This window comes from Camelus ferus, chromosome 6, assembly GCF_009834535.1.
Source record: "Camelus ferus isolate YT-003-E chromosome 6, BCGSAC_Cfer_1.0, whole genome shotgun sequence".
NCBI classification, from domain to species: domain Eukaryota; kingdom Metazoa; phylum Chordata; class Mammalia; order Artiodactyla; family Camelidae; genus Camelus; species Camelus ferus.
In genome coordinates, this window is record NC_045701.1 from 29,451,204 (window position 1) to 29,467,944 (window position 16,741).

General features: G+C 34.8%; 2 protein-coding genes across 3 annotated transcripts in view; both read left to right on the top strand.

Moving 5' to 3' along the window:
• The window catches only part of LOC102505575 (olfactory receptor 11G2), a 442,453-nt gene that overhangs the window by 37,015 nt on the left and 388,697 nt on the right, over positions 1 to 16,741 (top strand). The window lies entirely within an intron of this gene.
• On the top strand, positions 7,423 to 8,470 carry LOC102514459 (olfactory receptor 4F3/4F16/4F29). Its single transcript, XM_006195622.2, has one exon. The coding sequence runs from the start codon at positions 7,437 to 7,439 to the stop codon at positions 8,373 to 8,375; it is 939 nt and encodes a 312-aa protein (XP_006195684.2). The 5' UTR covers positions 7,423 to 7,436; the 3' UTR covers positions 8,376 to 8,470.

Consider the following 16,741-nt stretch of genomic DNA (forward strand, 5'->3'; position numbering starts at 1 on the left):
AGTATCTATGTAATTTAGATAATTTGTATGAGATTATGTGGCAGTAATTACACCTGCTTCACAATGTGGTTGTGAGGATTCAACAGAATATGTATAAAAAGTTATTTTTACAGTCAGTTTAAGTCTCATTTCCTTATATATTCTCTCCGCTTTTTTTTCTTGGAATATTGTATGATTTTATCTCCATGTATTATTCTTCATACTTTTTAATATATTCTGGTTTTAAGTTGAATATTATTGTAGTAATCAACATAGAAATGATTAAATGATAAAAATTTTAAAGGACAGTTTTAAAATGTTGCTCTGGAATTCACCTTTAATCATCATAAAATAAAGATTTAAAGTAGTTCTGAAATATGGTCAGTGGTCTCTTTATCATAAGAAAACTAAGTGCCTCTTGTTTCTCCTCATTAACAGCTTCTATGCTTGGCTACAGTGGGAAAACCAAAACGGCCATAGGTGGTAATTCCCCAGGCCAGGTGACTTTGAGTTTGGCAGTTCCAGATATCTGCAGCATCGCTTGGTCACTACCCCCTGGGGCTGTAATTAGCTGCTGCTCTGACTGTTTTATATGGCTATTTGTGTAGGTCTGTAATTATCCAGCATAGGATCTGGTTGATTTAGGGAGAACTGTATCTATCTCACTCTTTAATGATGCTACTCTCTTAGTTCTCTTGGCAAAACAGGTAGGTGGGAAGGACAAAAATCAAATCTGCAGTGAGTAAGTTACTGAATCAAAGTTTCTGTGTTGCAGGAATGTAAAAATTAAGTTTTCCTCAACCTGCTGGGATGTTAACCTTCTCTGTGGCAGTTTGCTGCTGGCACTAGAGAAGGAAGATGGAGCAGGAGTCAGGCATGGATCGAAAAGTCACCTGTATGGGCAGTTGAGGATATGAGTTAGGGAAAGTGTACCCCAGGACTTCAAAGGATGAGAATAAAGCTGTAGAAGAATATCAGGGAAGACCCAGAGTTTATTGTATAGCTACTCACCTCCTTTTCCAAGTTTCTTAAGCGCTTGGCCTCATTTTACAATTTTTTATTTTTTGGTCTCATGTGCTTTTCTTTCTGGTCTGTGATTCATGGTCTGGCTGGACACCAGATTGTTCTATTCAATGCCCATAAACCTTTCAACATTTGTAAACTTCTGCTCTACCTGCTATTTCACTTCTCCGCCCTTATCATCCTAATGGTTAAAGTTCAATTTGGCTGATTTCAAGCTCTGAGCCTTGCTGGTGTGTGTTACAGTAGAGTGGCATGTAAGTTTTCTGAAAACTTTGTCATCTAGCTCCTAATGGGGACCTTTCATTCATTCATTCATTCATTCTTCAACAACTCTATTATATTTATTATATATTATTTATTCCTTAATGAACCCATTTCATTTTTATAATGTGTTCCTCTGATATATCAGCCCCAAACCATCCATTTAGAAAGTAGAAAACTGATGTCAATTAGTATCTCAGTTTTCTTGTATTTCTTCTTCTTTACTCTGTCATCTCACTTTCTTCACTGTCACAGCATTTCTCTATTTCCTCCTTTTATTCCATTTTCATCTTTCATTCTTGATTCACTCTTCTTTCTTGACTTCTCTGGCCCAGTGCTGATTGTCCCCTTACCTTCATGTTTGTTCTGCTTAACTCACTGGCTCCTTTGCTTCCTTTCAAACTGTCAGTGTGACATTCTACATGGTTGGGTCCTTGCTTTCCCCCCTTTTTTTCCTTTATACTCTTTCCCTCAGAGAACTTATTTGTTCTTATGCTTTCATTTATTATATGAATTACTATACGATCATATCTTGACTCTGTCCTTCTTTCCATACATCCCGTCCCACAATTCATCCTGGACTTCTCACTTGTACCTGAAACTCTAATTGCTTAATATAAATGTGAGTATCTATTTTCTCCACCCTCATAAATTCCATGCCCAATTACTTTCTTTTCAAAAATGGATCCACCATTGTCCTATTCATGCTCAAATCTATGTCATCTTTGACTGCGCTCTCCTTCTTGTTCTCTCCAACCATAATCAGTCACCAATTCCTTTGGGTTTTTACTTCTCAGTATTTCTGTCTTCTGTATCTATATTCTTAGAGATAAAACTGTGTAATCCTAGTGCATCTGCATGGCTCCCCAGATCTGTTTTAGCTCATCATTCTCTACCTCCATTGTTTATTTCCTTTAATTGATCTATCACACTTATAGATCGAGCATCTTCTTTAATAACTAGCCTCATCATCAGTTTCTTGCATCCACTCTTACATTGAATCCCTATACTTATCTAATAATTCTTGGATATCTTAGATTAGTTCTCAGTGTCAGGCACAAACTAATGTCTACCAATCTTTCTTCTCTTCTCCAAAATAATATCTGTGCTGTAGACAGTCTGTGTGCTTTGATGTTAACCCAGTGAACACCAACTTACCTGTTTTTAATATTTTGCTCCCAGCTTGAAATGACATTGTAGACCCTATGTTTGCATATTGTAATATTTCCTATCTCTTAAAGCTGTACACAAATGTCACATTTGCTATGCTGCCTTTTCTCATCACTATAGTTACCTTTTCCCACTCTTCTCATACACTGCTGAGTCTATTCCACTTCTGTGACCTGCGTCACATGATGCCTGATGTATATTTATACATGTGTCAGGTAAGGATTGACTTTGTACAACACTGGTCTTTCATGAGATCTGGCACGTAGGAAGCAAATTGATTTTAAATTAACAGAATTAGAGGATAAGAATGGGAACAGAACATAATTAAGACTTTGGTCTTAAATAACAATCTGACTTTATAATGTGCCTGAACTACTTCTGTTTTCTCCACTTGTACAATTTAAGTGGAGGTCAAAAGTAAAGAATTCTGTATGCCTCATGAAAAAAGCAGTTTTGAGAAAATTTTGTTTTCCTGAGCAGCTGGTATTGTATAGTTTGCCTTCCTTGCCTCAGCCAATCAATACATATTTTGCCTGGATGGGTACAGCCTTCAGAAATCCCTTGAAGCCCCTGGCTTTGCCCTTTCTTCCTTCTTGCCTCAATCTTACCCTTAAAGACAAGGGACATATTCAGTGTTGTCTAAGGTAGTCAGAAAGAAAAATTTTAATGTGGGGAATTGAAATTTATGGCTTTGTATTGTGGGGATGGCAGCAGTGGAAGAGGCATAGCCTGATTAGAGCACAAAGCTTCTTCCTGCATCCCTTAGGCAATCTTTGATTAATGTCTCCCCTCAAAGCAAAATTATTTGGGAAATATGGTTAAGTGATTGGATATAAGGGTAAGACATTAAAAACTTTACCTAAAATAAGGTCTAGTTTCAATACTTAAGAATAATGAAGGATTCAGAATATCAGGAATAAATTTCTATACTTGAAAGCCACTTATGTAAATAAATAGTCTTCCCTACATGATAGGTACCATTTATTGTGCCATACTATGTGCTAGGTTCTGAGGAAGGTATGTTTACATTTATTATATCATTTATTTCCCACAACAACCTGCAAAGGAGGTATTATTAGCTCCATGTTAATAATGAGGAAACAAGTTCAGAGAATTCAAGTAATTTTGCCATGTTGACTTAGCAAGTGAGTGGCTGAGCCTCGATTAAAAAAAAAAGCCTGGTTGATGTCAAAGCCCAAGCTATTGACCATTATACTATAATGTATGGAAGGAAATCTGTAAATTTTTGTATTTTTAGGATTGGGGAAGATAGAGATGAAAATTTGGAAAAGATTCCTGGACTTTTGAGATGTGAGCATATAGCCATGTGATAAATCCACCATGTAGAAGAACCACACCTTTGGAGATAACTGTACTGTGACTCTCATAGCAGAAGATGACTAGACAGAGAACCCTCCCGGGATGGCTGACTACACAGAAAACATGCACGGGGGAGAATTTAATGTGCCTCTTGTCTAGTCTGCACACTTTAGTATATGCTAGACTCCTCAAGTCATAGTAACAGTTAATTTTTTTACAGTGAATTACATGTGTATATTATTGTACAACATAAAAGGCAAACTTTCCATTCATTATCGTGTGTGATTTTCACAGAAATTCTGTGAGCCTGACAGGTCAGGTATTAGAAGCATCTGCCTTCCTTAAATGCAATCCAATGTCAAAGTCAGAAGCAGCCCTGAATCAATGAACTAAAGGTGAGAGAGTGATGTCCTCTTTGACTTACCTGGGCTTTCAGAATTAGAGGCTACCATATTTCATACTCTCTGAACCTTAGTCTGCCCTTTCTCTTTTCTCCTGATGCTTTTTTGGTCATTGTGCTTTTCTTTCCTAGTTTCCCCTCTATCTTCATTCTTTCTCTTTTCTCTCTGTTTTATTTTTCTACGCATCTCCGATTATTCCATAGACTTCAGGAAGATAAGTTGGGTGCTGGCTGTAGGTCTGGAGGTGAAATGCTAGCTAATCCCCAACAAGAAGTATGTGTAAAGCCTTAGATGCCTTCTCACTAGGGGATGATTAGCCATGGCTACCCTAAGTTTTTGAATGAGAAAACTTCCCTTAAGCATGTTAAAACTATTGAAAAAGATGATGGAGAGGATCAATAAGAATAAAGATCATTGAACTGTAGGCATGGCTTTAATACAGTCTGAGATTATGAATCTAACTTCTCAATTGATTGAACTGTCTCCTGACTTTCTACATGTATCTGAGTATATAATCTGGGTAATATACGTATGATTAATGATAGTTAATATTAAAAGATACCTTCATATTATATAATTCAAGCTACTTCCCACACATTGAATATGTCTTCCTTGTCTTCCTATTTAGTTCTCACTAATTCTTTAAGAGATGGATCAATATCTATGCCCTTGGGGCAGCCTTCTCCACCTGCTGTTGCTGACACTAGTTATCTTCTATCTTCTATCCCCTAAACTCACCAACTATTTATCTTACTATTTGCTTGACATGTATTTTATCCCACATTAGATTGTATTTTTTATGTATGCAATTCATGTTTTTTTCAACTATTTTCTTGGCTCTTTGATTTATAAGAGTTAGCAAGGGAACAAGTCATACGAAGGAAAATTGTCAGTAAAAGCTATAAAGACTAAATGGGATTTTAGTTTACCTTTGAGGATAATAAAATTTAGAAAGACCAGAAAGATGGGCTCCTTAGAAACATCATCTTGAGTTTTTTACAGTTGTAGTGACCAGTTACATAACTGGCAAAATATGAAGAATGAGTAGACAAATCATAATAGCAATGAATAAACTACTTTCCCAAATATAACTTTCTATTGTACTAGTCAAATAATCTTTAATTGTAGTATTATTTTATGTAATATTTATTTACTATTAGGTTGATATATAATTTAGTATTAATAATGGATATTTTATATTGAATTTTCTGGTTAGTTTTGGTTTTCATCAGGAAAAATCACTGTTTCGTGGGATTTTTTACTCGACTATTTTCTCTAAGATCTGTCTTTCTGGAATAAGAATCGAAAGACTTAGGTTCTGGTCTCCATTTCTTCCAGCTATGTGAATCTGGATGGGGTCTCATGTTTTTCATGTGAATGTGACCAACTTGGACATAATGGTCCATATATAATTCCATGAACAATTTTCATCTCATCACACTGAAGACATATGCTTTTCCTCATCAAGAGCTTGGATCTTTCCCCACAATTACTGAATTTCCTGCCCCTACCCCCTAGCCCCTAGTGCCTCCATTACCTCCTACTCGTGCATGTCCACCCTGTCAATCCTCTCCTGTGCTAACTCTTCCTGCCCTGATGGGCAGCATTAATGGCTGTTCCTTCCCTCTTACTCCAGGCCCCAGGTTTCTGGTAAAAGAAAGTGTATACCTTGAGACTGTAAACTATTGGCTTATGATATGTCTGTATAATCACTATGCAAAGGTGAGAATAGAAAGTCATGCCAGTTGTGATGACCTATTGGGTTCAGAACATAGTAACAACCTCTGTGAGTTTTGCAGTCTGGATGAATGAGGGTATCAATATGAGAAGGTCTGGACTTGTATCTCAAAAATTAAGGATGTCAACATACCTGTTCTACTGCGTTTCTTCAAATCCTTAAATACTAATCTCTATGAAATGTTTTCAGGGACTACTCTCTACTACAGGGCAATGATTGAAGTGAGTATCTGGACACAGAGAAACATAACACCATTGTGTACACCCTCCACTTCACATATAAATACAATACATATTAAAGGACTTAAATCTCCAGTGTCACATTTTGTATTTTATGATTTAAAGTCAAGAAGGACGCTCATCTGCTCTCCTAAAATGTGACTTAATAATGTTTGATATTTCTCGTTTCATAATCATAAATCAAAAGTATAAAATACAGATTGCCTTGAAGATAAAATATCTGAGTGGATTTCAAATTCAAAGTAAACAGGATAATATCAACTATCAGAACAGGTTACCATGTGGGTGGTACTGAGTACTTTAAAGGTTAGGGAGATGTCAGTGGCTGTAAAAGGTGACAGCAAAGGGAGGCTGAGACACTGATGAATTAAAACTCAATCTACCTCAACTATTCCAAGTGACCTCAATACCTCCACGTGTATGGACAGAAAAAAACTGTTTTCAGAGTTATTTTACATTGTCTGTGGCTACTTTAGGCATGTGCCTTAGCAGAAACTGGAGAAATCTCCCAAATACACATTTATTAGGCATGGAGAAAACCTTCCATGGCTGAGTGGTGTAGACTCTATATGAAAGCCTTACTGAGTACTGAGTCTAGTTTAGGGCTTTGTAATTTTGAAAAATTATGTGAAAACTAGAGGCACCCAGAGTAGCTGTGAATGTGGTAAAATGTGATGGAAAATAGTGGTGGTTCTATTTCTTTTTAGAGTCCACACACTTCCCCTGTTCTATACGTGTGGGCTTTCCAGTTTTACATACCCAGCTCTCTCTATTCAGTCTCAATCTGTAGCCTGTCCTAATTCAGCATCAATTTATGTCTCATGCACCCCTCACTCTAGGTGACAATCCATCTGTCAATTATGTCTTACTCTCATCGCTACTTTCTATCAGTGAATTTTGAGAGCAAACGGGGGAGAGAAGTGGATTATGAGAATATACATAAAAGCAAGATGGGATATCTTGGAATGAGGAATAGTCGATATGAGAAGTTATTTAAACAGCTGATGAATGTCATGGACACTCATGAATCTTTTGGTCTTCTCTAATCTGTTAATTTGAGAGCAGAACATTGCAGTGAGAGTATTGGTGATAGGTTTGAAGTATGCTGCAGCTCACGCATTGTGATGACATGTTGATTTTCATTTTTTGTTTGTATATTTGAGGAACTGGACAACTATATACTTTTCATTCATATGAGAACATTGAAACATCAGTAATTGCATGATATACTATCATCTCCATAATCACAGTTTCCTCCTCATTGTCATACTTATGATTTCAGTGGCAGTCCAGTTGGCTGGGTCAATGGATGGAGGGAATCACTCAGTTGTGTCTGAGTTTGTGTTTCTGGGACTCACTCATTCATGGGAGGTCCAGCTTCTCCTCCTGGTGTTCTCCTCTGTGCTCTATGTGGCAAGCATGACTGGGAACACCCTCATTGTGTTTTCTGTGACCACTGATCCTCACTTACACTCCCCCATGTACTTCCTGTTGGCCAGTCTCTCCTTCATTGACTTAGGAGCCTGCTCTGTCACCTCACCCAAGATGATCTATGACCTCTTCAGAAAGCGTAAAGCCATCTCCTTTGGAGGCTGCATTGCTCAGATCTTCTTCATCGACGTCATTGGTGGTGTGGAGATGGTGTTGCTCATCGCCATGGCCTTTGACAGATACGTGGCCATATGCAAGCCTCTCCACTATCAGAGTATCATGAGCCCACGAATGTGCATTTTGTTCCTGGGTGCTGCCTGGGCCCTTGGTGTCAGCCACTCACTGTTCCAGCTAGCATTTATTGTTAATTTACCCTTCTGTGGTCCTAATGTATTGGACAGCTTTTACTGTGACCTTCCTCGGCTCCTCAGACTGGCCTGTACCGACACTTACAGGTTGCAGTTCATGGTCACTGTCAACAGTGGGTTTATCTGTGTTGGTTCTTTCTTTATACTCCTCATCTCCTACATCTTCTTCCTGTTTACTGTTTGGAAACATTCCTCAGGTGGTTCATCCAAAGCCCTCTCCACTTTGTCAGCTCACATTACTGTGGTCCTTTTGTTCTTTGGCCCAACCATGTTTGTCTATACATGGCCACACCCCAATTCACAAATGGATAAGTTTCTTGCTATTTCTGATGCAGTTCTCACTCCGTTTTTGAATCCAGTCATCTATACATTCAGGAATAAAGAGATGAAAGCAGCAATGAAGAGAGTATGCAAACAGCTAGTGATTTATAGGAAGATTTCATAAATTATGTGATGAAGTCTTCTCACTAGCCACGGTGCAGCTTTATGTTTCTATTTTTGATATTTTAGATCAGGATCTTTGAGGCATCAAATTTTGATTTGAATTTTGTTAGAGCTATAACAATTGTAAACCGATAAATGTATTTATTCTTATGAACAATGAGCCGTGAAACAGTATACCTCTGTATCTGTGTACCATTTAATTACTTTCAGCAATATTTTAAGTTTTTGGTGAGCAAGACTTGCATTTCTTTTTTGAGATTTATTCCTAAGTGTTTTATATTTTTGATACAGTTTTAAATGGTACTTTTTGGGTTTAACATACAAGTGCTTATTGCTAATATGTATCAACATAATAGATCTTTGTTTATTGACATTATATCCTACAAACTTTTAACCATGGCTTCTAATAGTTTTTTGTAGATTAAGTAGGGTTTTCTTCATAGAAGATAATTTTGTCAGCAAATAAAGACATTTTATCTCTTTTATTCCGGTATGGATTTTATTTTACTCATTTTTGTTGCATTATTGCATTTTGCTGGGTCAGATGGTACAATGAATAGAAGTGGGTAAAGTGGACATCCTTGACTTGTTCCTACTCTTACGAGAAACACATTCAGTCTTTCATCATTAAGTAAAATGTCAGCTATAGGTTTTTCATAGATGCCCTTTATCAGACTGAGGAAGTTCTTTTCTGTTCAGTTTGCTGAATATTCTAAAAATCAGAAAGGGATATTGGATTTTGTAATATGCTTATTCTGATTTAGTATTAGGGTAATGCTGCCCTTTTAAAATGTATTTTGTCATTTTAAATTTACTGCTAGACTTTTGTAGAATTGATATGATTTTTGTTTTTAAATGTTTTGTAGAATTCACCAGTGACATCATCTTGGCCAGGAGTTTTCTCTGTGGGAAGGTTTTCAACTATAAATTCAATTTTTGGTAGTTTGAGTCTTCTAAGAAATTTTCACACTCATCTGTGTTGTCAGATTTATTGGGATAAGTTCCTGATGGTCCCTTATTATCTTGTTAAAATATCTGTGAGACCTGCAATATTTTCTTCTCTCTCTGGATATTGGTAGTTTGTGTGTTTTTGCTTTATCTTATCAGGATGGCTAGAGGTTTTTTCAGCTTTCTTGATTTTCTCACAGAACCAAGTGTTCATTTCATTGATTTTTCTCTATTGTTTTGTTTTCTAGTTTATTAATTCCTGCTTTTGTTGGTTATGTTTATAGTCTTCCCTTTATTTTTAATTTGCTATCTGTTTCTAGTTTCTTTAGGTGGAAACCCATAGTCATTCATTTGAGACATTTCTTCTTTCCTAGACATTTAATTTTATTAATTTCCCTTTAAGCACTACTTTAATTGTATCACATGAAGTTTCATTTATCTTGTTTCTCTTTATTAAGTTCAAAATGCTTTCTAATTTTCCTTTTAATTTTTATAAACACAGATTATAATTCCCATGGAAACTTTCCAAATATCATTGTTATTGCTTTAAATTTATTTTCATTGTAGTCAGTAACCTTTGCATGATTTGAATGCTTTTAGAACTATAGACACTTATCTTATGACCCAAAAGAGGGCGGGTTCCTATTTCCCCTCATATTGAATGCTGAGCAACCTGCAGAGCCTGTTCTTTTGGGTTAGCTCAGAACATAGGAAAGGGCAGGGCATCCACTTACAGCTGGTGCTGCTCTGTGAGACTGAGAATAAGTGCACTGCTGAGGTTTTCACTGCAGGAAGGAGGAAAGAAAGTAAAGGGAGCCTAAGTCCTAGAAAGTCAGAGTGCCTTTTGTGGAGCTGATTTCTAGCTAGCTCCTACCAAGTGCTAAACTGGAAGAGGTCAGTTTTCTGGGTCAGCCAGCAATGAAGAAAAAGGCTAGGTGGCTTCCTACAGCTGGCACTGTTCAGTGAAATTGGGAAAAGGCACAGAACTGAGGCTTTTCCTCCTAGATGGAAGACAGGAAGTGAAACATTGTCTCCAACCTTAATGCACACACTCCAAGGGACTGGTGTCTATCTTGTTTCATATTGAGCACTGCTGACTGGTGAAGATCTTTGCCAGTCAAATGAGTCAAAAGGCTAGGAAAGGAAGATGCTTTTTTTTTTTTTTTCTCACTTTTTTTTTTTATTGAGTTATAGTCATTTTACAATGTTGTGTCAAATTCCAGTGTTGAGCACAATTTTTCAGCTATACATGAACATACATATATTCATTGTCACATTCTTGTTTTTTCACTGTGAGCTACCACAAAATCCTGCACATATTTCCCTGTGCTATACAGCACAATCTTGTTAGGAAGATGCTTCTTAAAATGAATTGATAATAAAGCAATCCTATAAGGAACATGAAGAATTATGAAACATGCTACAATCCAAGGAAGAAAACAAAACTCCAGCAACTCATTTAAAATAAATGAATATCTGTGAATTGCCCAAAAATAATTCAAAATAATCATCCTAAAGAAGCTCAGTGAATTGCAAGAGAAGATGATAGACAACTAAATGAAATCAGGAAAGCAGTATATGAACACAATAGGAATATCAACAAAGAGAGGGATATGAGAAAAAAAAGAACCGAACAGAAATACTGGAGCTGAAGAATACAGTAACTGGACTGAAAATTTTCTAGAGGAGTTCAAGCACAAATTTGGTCAAGCAGAAGAAAAAGTCAAAGAACTTGAAAACTGATCATTTGAATTTATTCTGTTGGAGGAACAAAAATTAAAATGGAATAAAAAGAGTGAAGAAAACCTAAAGGACCAGGAGACTCCTACAAAAGAAGCAATATATACATGATGGGATATCCTGGTGTATAGAGAGAAAGGAGCAGAAAGCATCTTTAAATAAATAATGGCTGAAAACTCCCCAAATCTGAGTAAGAAAATGGACAGAATCACAAGGCTCAAAGGACTCTAGGTTAAAAGTAAACAGATTTACACTGAGGCACATTATAAGCATATGTTAAAAGTCAAAGATAAAGAGAAAATATTGTAAGTAGCATAAATAACATGACTTGTCTTATACAACAAAGCCTCCATAAGACTGTCAGTGGATTTTTCAGCAGAAATCTTGCAGGCCAGGAGAGAGTGGAATGATATATTTCAAGTAGTGAAAGAAAAAAACTGCCAAACAAGAATACTATACCTGGCAAAGATGTCCTTCAAAAATGAAGGAGAGATAGACTATCCCAGATAAACCAAAGTTGAGAGAGTTTATTACCACTAGATGTACCTTACAAGAAATGCTAAAGAGAGTTATTCAGGCTGACACAAAAGGACACTACTTAGCAGGATGAAAAATAAGAAAGTATAAAACTTATTAGTAAAGGTAAATAATATAATCAAATGCAGAATATGCAAATACTGTAATGGTAGTACATAAATAACTTTCAACCCTCTCGTAAAAGTTAAAAAACAAAGGTAATAAATATAACTAGCTACAGTAATTTAATGGATGCACAAAATAAAAAGTTGTTAATTGTAAAATCAGTAACAAAGTGTGAAATGATAAATGCTGCAGAGGGTATGGAGAAAAGGGAACCCTCTTATACTGCTAGTGGGAATGTAGTTTGGTGTAGCCATTATGGAAGAAATTATGAAGATTCCTTAAAAAACTAAAATAGACTTGCAAAAGATCCAGAAATCCTATTCTTGGGCATATGTCTGGAGGGAACTCTAATTTGAAAAGTACATGCAGACTAATGTTCATAGAAGTACTATATACAATAGCCAAGACATGGAAGCAACCGAAATGTCCATTGACAAATGACTGGATAAAGAAGATGTGGTAGGTATATTTATACAATGAAATATTACTCAGTGATGAAAAAACCAAAATAATGCCATTTGCAACAATATGGTTGGACCTGGAGATTTTTCACCTCCTTCTGAGTGAAGAAAGCCAGAAAGAGAAAGAAAAATACCATTTGATATCACTCATATGTGAAATCTAAAAAAGAAAAAAGTGGACACTAAGGAACTCACCTATGAAACAGAAACAGACTCGCAACATAGTAAACAGTTTTTACCAGGGAAAAGAGGGTGAGAAAGGATAAATTTGGGAGTCTGAGATTTGCAAAGGTTAACCACTATATATATAAATAGATTAAAAAAATTAAATTTCTTCTGTATAGGGAACTATATTCAATATCTTGTAATAACCTTTATTGAAAAAATATGAGAACAGATATATGTATGTATACGCATGACTGGGACATTATGCTGTACAGCAGACACAGACTCATTGTGACTGACTATACGTCAGTAAAAAAATAACATAAAGTATGTGTAGGGGAAGGGAGAAGTAAAAGGGTAGAATTTTTGTATGTGATCAAAGTTAAGTTGTTATCAGCTTAGAATGGACTATTATAACTATAAGATGTTATATATTATATATATTATATAGATGTTATATATTAATATATATTATATAGATGTAACTATTATAACTATAAGCCTCATAATAAACAAAACCTATAGTGTATACACAAAATATAAAGAGAACACAATCAAAGTATACTGCTACAAAATAAAATCAAATCAGAAAGAAACAAAGGAACTATAAAACAGTCAGAAAACAATGGGAAGAATAAAATAATAAATCCTCACCTATATGTAACTATTTCAAGTGTAAATCAATTAAATTATCGAATTCAAAGATACAGAATGACTGAATGGATAAAAAACAAGGTCAAACTCTGTGTTCCTACAAGAGACTCACTTTAGCTTAAAAGACACACAGGCTGAAAGTGAATGAGTAGAAAAAGATAGTCCATGCAAATTGTAACCGGAAGAACACAGGAGTGGCTATTCTTGTATAGGACAAAATAGCCTTAAAATAAAAAATTGTCACAAGAGACAAAGAAAGTCATGATATTATGATAAAGTCATGATACCATGATACTATGATTAATTTATTAAGAGGATGTAACAATTATAAATATATATACACCTAACATCAGAACACCTAAATGTATAAAGCACAGAGAGGTCTGAAGGGGAAAATAGCAATTCAATAATAGCAGAGGACTTCAGTATCCCACTTTCAACAATGAATGGATCATTCAGATGTAAATCAATAAGGAGACAGTGGATTTGAACATTATAAATCAAATGGACTTAAAAGACATATACAGAAATTTTCATCCAACTGTAGCACAATACACATTCTTCTAAAGTGCACACAAAACATTTTCCAGGACAGATCATTTGTTAAGCTTCAAAACAAGTCTTAGCAAATTTAGTAAGATTGAGACCACTTCAAGTATCTTTTTCTGACCACAATAGTATGAAACTAGAAATCAATAACAGAAGGAAAATTTCCACAAATATGTGGAAATTAAACAACACACTCCTGAACAACCAGTGGGTCAAAGGAAAATAAAAAAGGACATAAAAAGTTATCAGAAGGAAAATAAAATCTTAAATGAGACAAGCAAAAAGGAAAAAAAGAAACACAACATACCAAAACTTATGGAACGCAACATAAGCAGTTCTAAGAGTGAATTTATAGCAAGTGAATTTATAGTGATAAATGCCTACATTAAGGAAAAAGAAAGATTTCAAATTTACGACCTAACTTTATACGTTGAAATAACAAAGATTAGAGTAGAAATAAATAAGAGCAGAAAAATAATAGAAAAAAATCAATGAAACTCTAAGAGCTGTTTTTTTGAAAAGATCAACAAAATTGACACACCTTTAGGTACACTTACCAAGAAAAAGAGAGAAGGCTCAAATAAATAAAATTGTAAATGAAAGAGTAGACAGTACAATTAATACAGAAATGTAAAGGATCTTAATTGTTACTATGAAAAATTATATGCCAACAAATTGGATTACCTGTAAGAAATGGACAAATTCCTAGAAACATATGACCTACCAAGAATGAAGAAATAGAAAATCTGAACAGACAAATAATGAGTAAGGAGATTAAATCACCAAACACTTTCCAACAAAAAAAAGTCCAGGAACAGATGGCTTCACCAGTCAATTCTACTAAACACTTAAAGCAGAATTATTGTAGGTCCTTCTACAACTCTTCCCCCAAATTAAAAAGGGGTAAACACTCCCAAACTCATTTTATGAGGACAGCATTACCCTAGTACAAGGGTATCACTCTACAAAAAAAGAAAACCACATGCCAATATTTCTAAGGAACATAGATACAAAAATCCTCAACAAAACACCAGAATACCAAATTCAACAGGACCTTAAAAGATCATACACCATAATCAAGTAGGATTTCTCTCTGGGATGCAAAGATGTTTCAACATACACAGGTCATTAAATGTGATATATCCCATTAACATAATGAAGGATAAAAATAATATTATCATCTTAATAGATACAAAAAAGTATTTGACCTAATATAATACTCTTTTGTGATAAAAACTCTCAACAAATCAGGTATAGAAGGAATGCACCTCAATATAGTAACAGCCATATATGACAGGCCACAGCTAACATACTCAAGAGTGAAAAGCTGAAAGCTTTTTCTCTGACATCAAGAATGAGACAAGGATGCCCATTCTCAACTATTTAACATAGTATTGGAAATATTAGCCAGAGAAATTAGGCAAGGAAAGAAAATAAAGTGCATCCAAATCAGAAAGGAAGAAATAAAATTTTCTCTTGCAGGTGACATAATGTTATATGAGAAAATCCTGAAGACCTCACCAAAAAACTTTTGGAAGGAGTAAATGAATTCAGTAAAGTTTCAGGACACAAAATCAACATACAAAAATCAGTTGCATTTTTATATGAGTCATTCAAAAAAGAAATTAAGAAAACAATCTATTTACAATAGCATCAAAAATATAAAATATTTTGGAATAAATTTAACCAAGGGGGTGAAAGATCTGTACACTGAAAGCTGTAAGACAATGATAAAGAAATTGAAGAAGCTACAAATAAGTGGAAAGATATCCTGTGTTTGTGGATTGGAAAAATTAATATTGTTAAAATGTACATAGTATCCAAAGCAATCTATAGATTCAATGTAATCCTTATCAAAATTCCAATGGAATTTTCTGTAGAAATAGAACAAACACTTCTAAAATTTATGTGGAATCACAAAAGATCCTGAATAAACAAAAAAATTTCGAGCACAAAGAACAAAGCTGGAGGTATTACCCTGCTTGATTTCAGACTATATTACAAAGCTATTGTAATAATATTGTGTTGTATTAGCATAAAAATAGAGTAGACCAATTGAATAAAATAGAGAGTCCAGAAACAAATCCATGAATATGGTCAACTAAGCAATTAATCTTTGATAAAGACACAGTGAATACACAATGGGGAAAGAATGGTCTCTTCAATAAATTTCATTGGGTAAATTGAATATCACATGCAGAGAATAAAATTGGATCCATCTCACACACCTCATACAAAAATAAACTCAAAATCATTAAAGACAATAGGTACAAACTTCCAGTTATAAAATAAATAATTCCTGGGATATAATGAGCATCATGATAACTATAGTTAATAATACTGTAGTGTATTTGAGAGTTGCTAAGACAATAAATCTCAAAAATTCTCATCAGAAGAAAAAAATTGTAACTGTGTGGTGATGAATGTTAACTAGACTTGCAGTGATCATTTTGCAACATACACAAATATGAAATCGTCATACTGTACACCTGAAACTAATATAATGTTATACATCAATTATATCTTAACAAAAAAGAGTAAGTTTTCCAAATTGGTTTTGTGTTATCTGGAATTCATTTTCTGATCAGATTAGATTTACAAGTATTGATGACCCTCTTGTCAAACAATAAAAGGCATACTAATGGTCCTTAGCATGCAGTGGCAAAACATTTACATCAATCATCACCTGTAGACACTTGCAATCATGTGTCCCTAGAAGGCAAGGCTTTGGATGATCAAGTAATTGCCATCACAGAATACTTTAGTGAAAATAAGAAGTATAATGGGTTTATACGTGCCACTGGATGTTTTAGGGAAAGAAAATAATGAGTTTAATGCTTTAAATTCCCATCTCAAAACCAAGTAAATGACCAGGAAGCCTCTATGACTGCTGTAAAATAAACTTATCTTTTCGTAAGTACAGAGTCATGTTATCTAAGAAAAAAGTTTTAATACATCATCTAAAAAAAGGATTTTAATATGTGGGTGGCTGAATTACAGGGCAAATTAAATTCATAACCTCATACTATCATTTAAAGTTATGAGATTGACTGGGAAGAGGTAAAGCCTTTAAAAATCAAGAGAGGGAATACTGGTAGATTCCAATAAAACTAGGAAAATTGAATTCCTAAGTTCTCCCAGTCTTTCTTTGCCAGAAGATGTGTTTTATCTTCCTCAGTCTGAAGGGATTTGTCTCTTCTTATCCTGA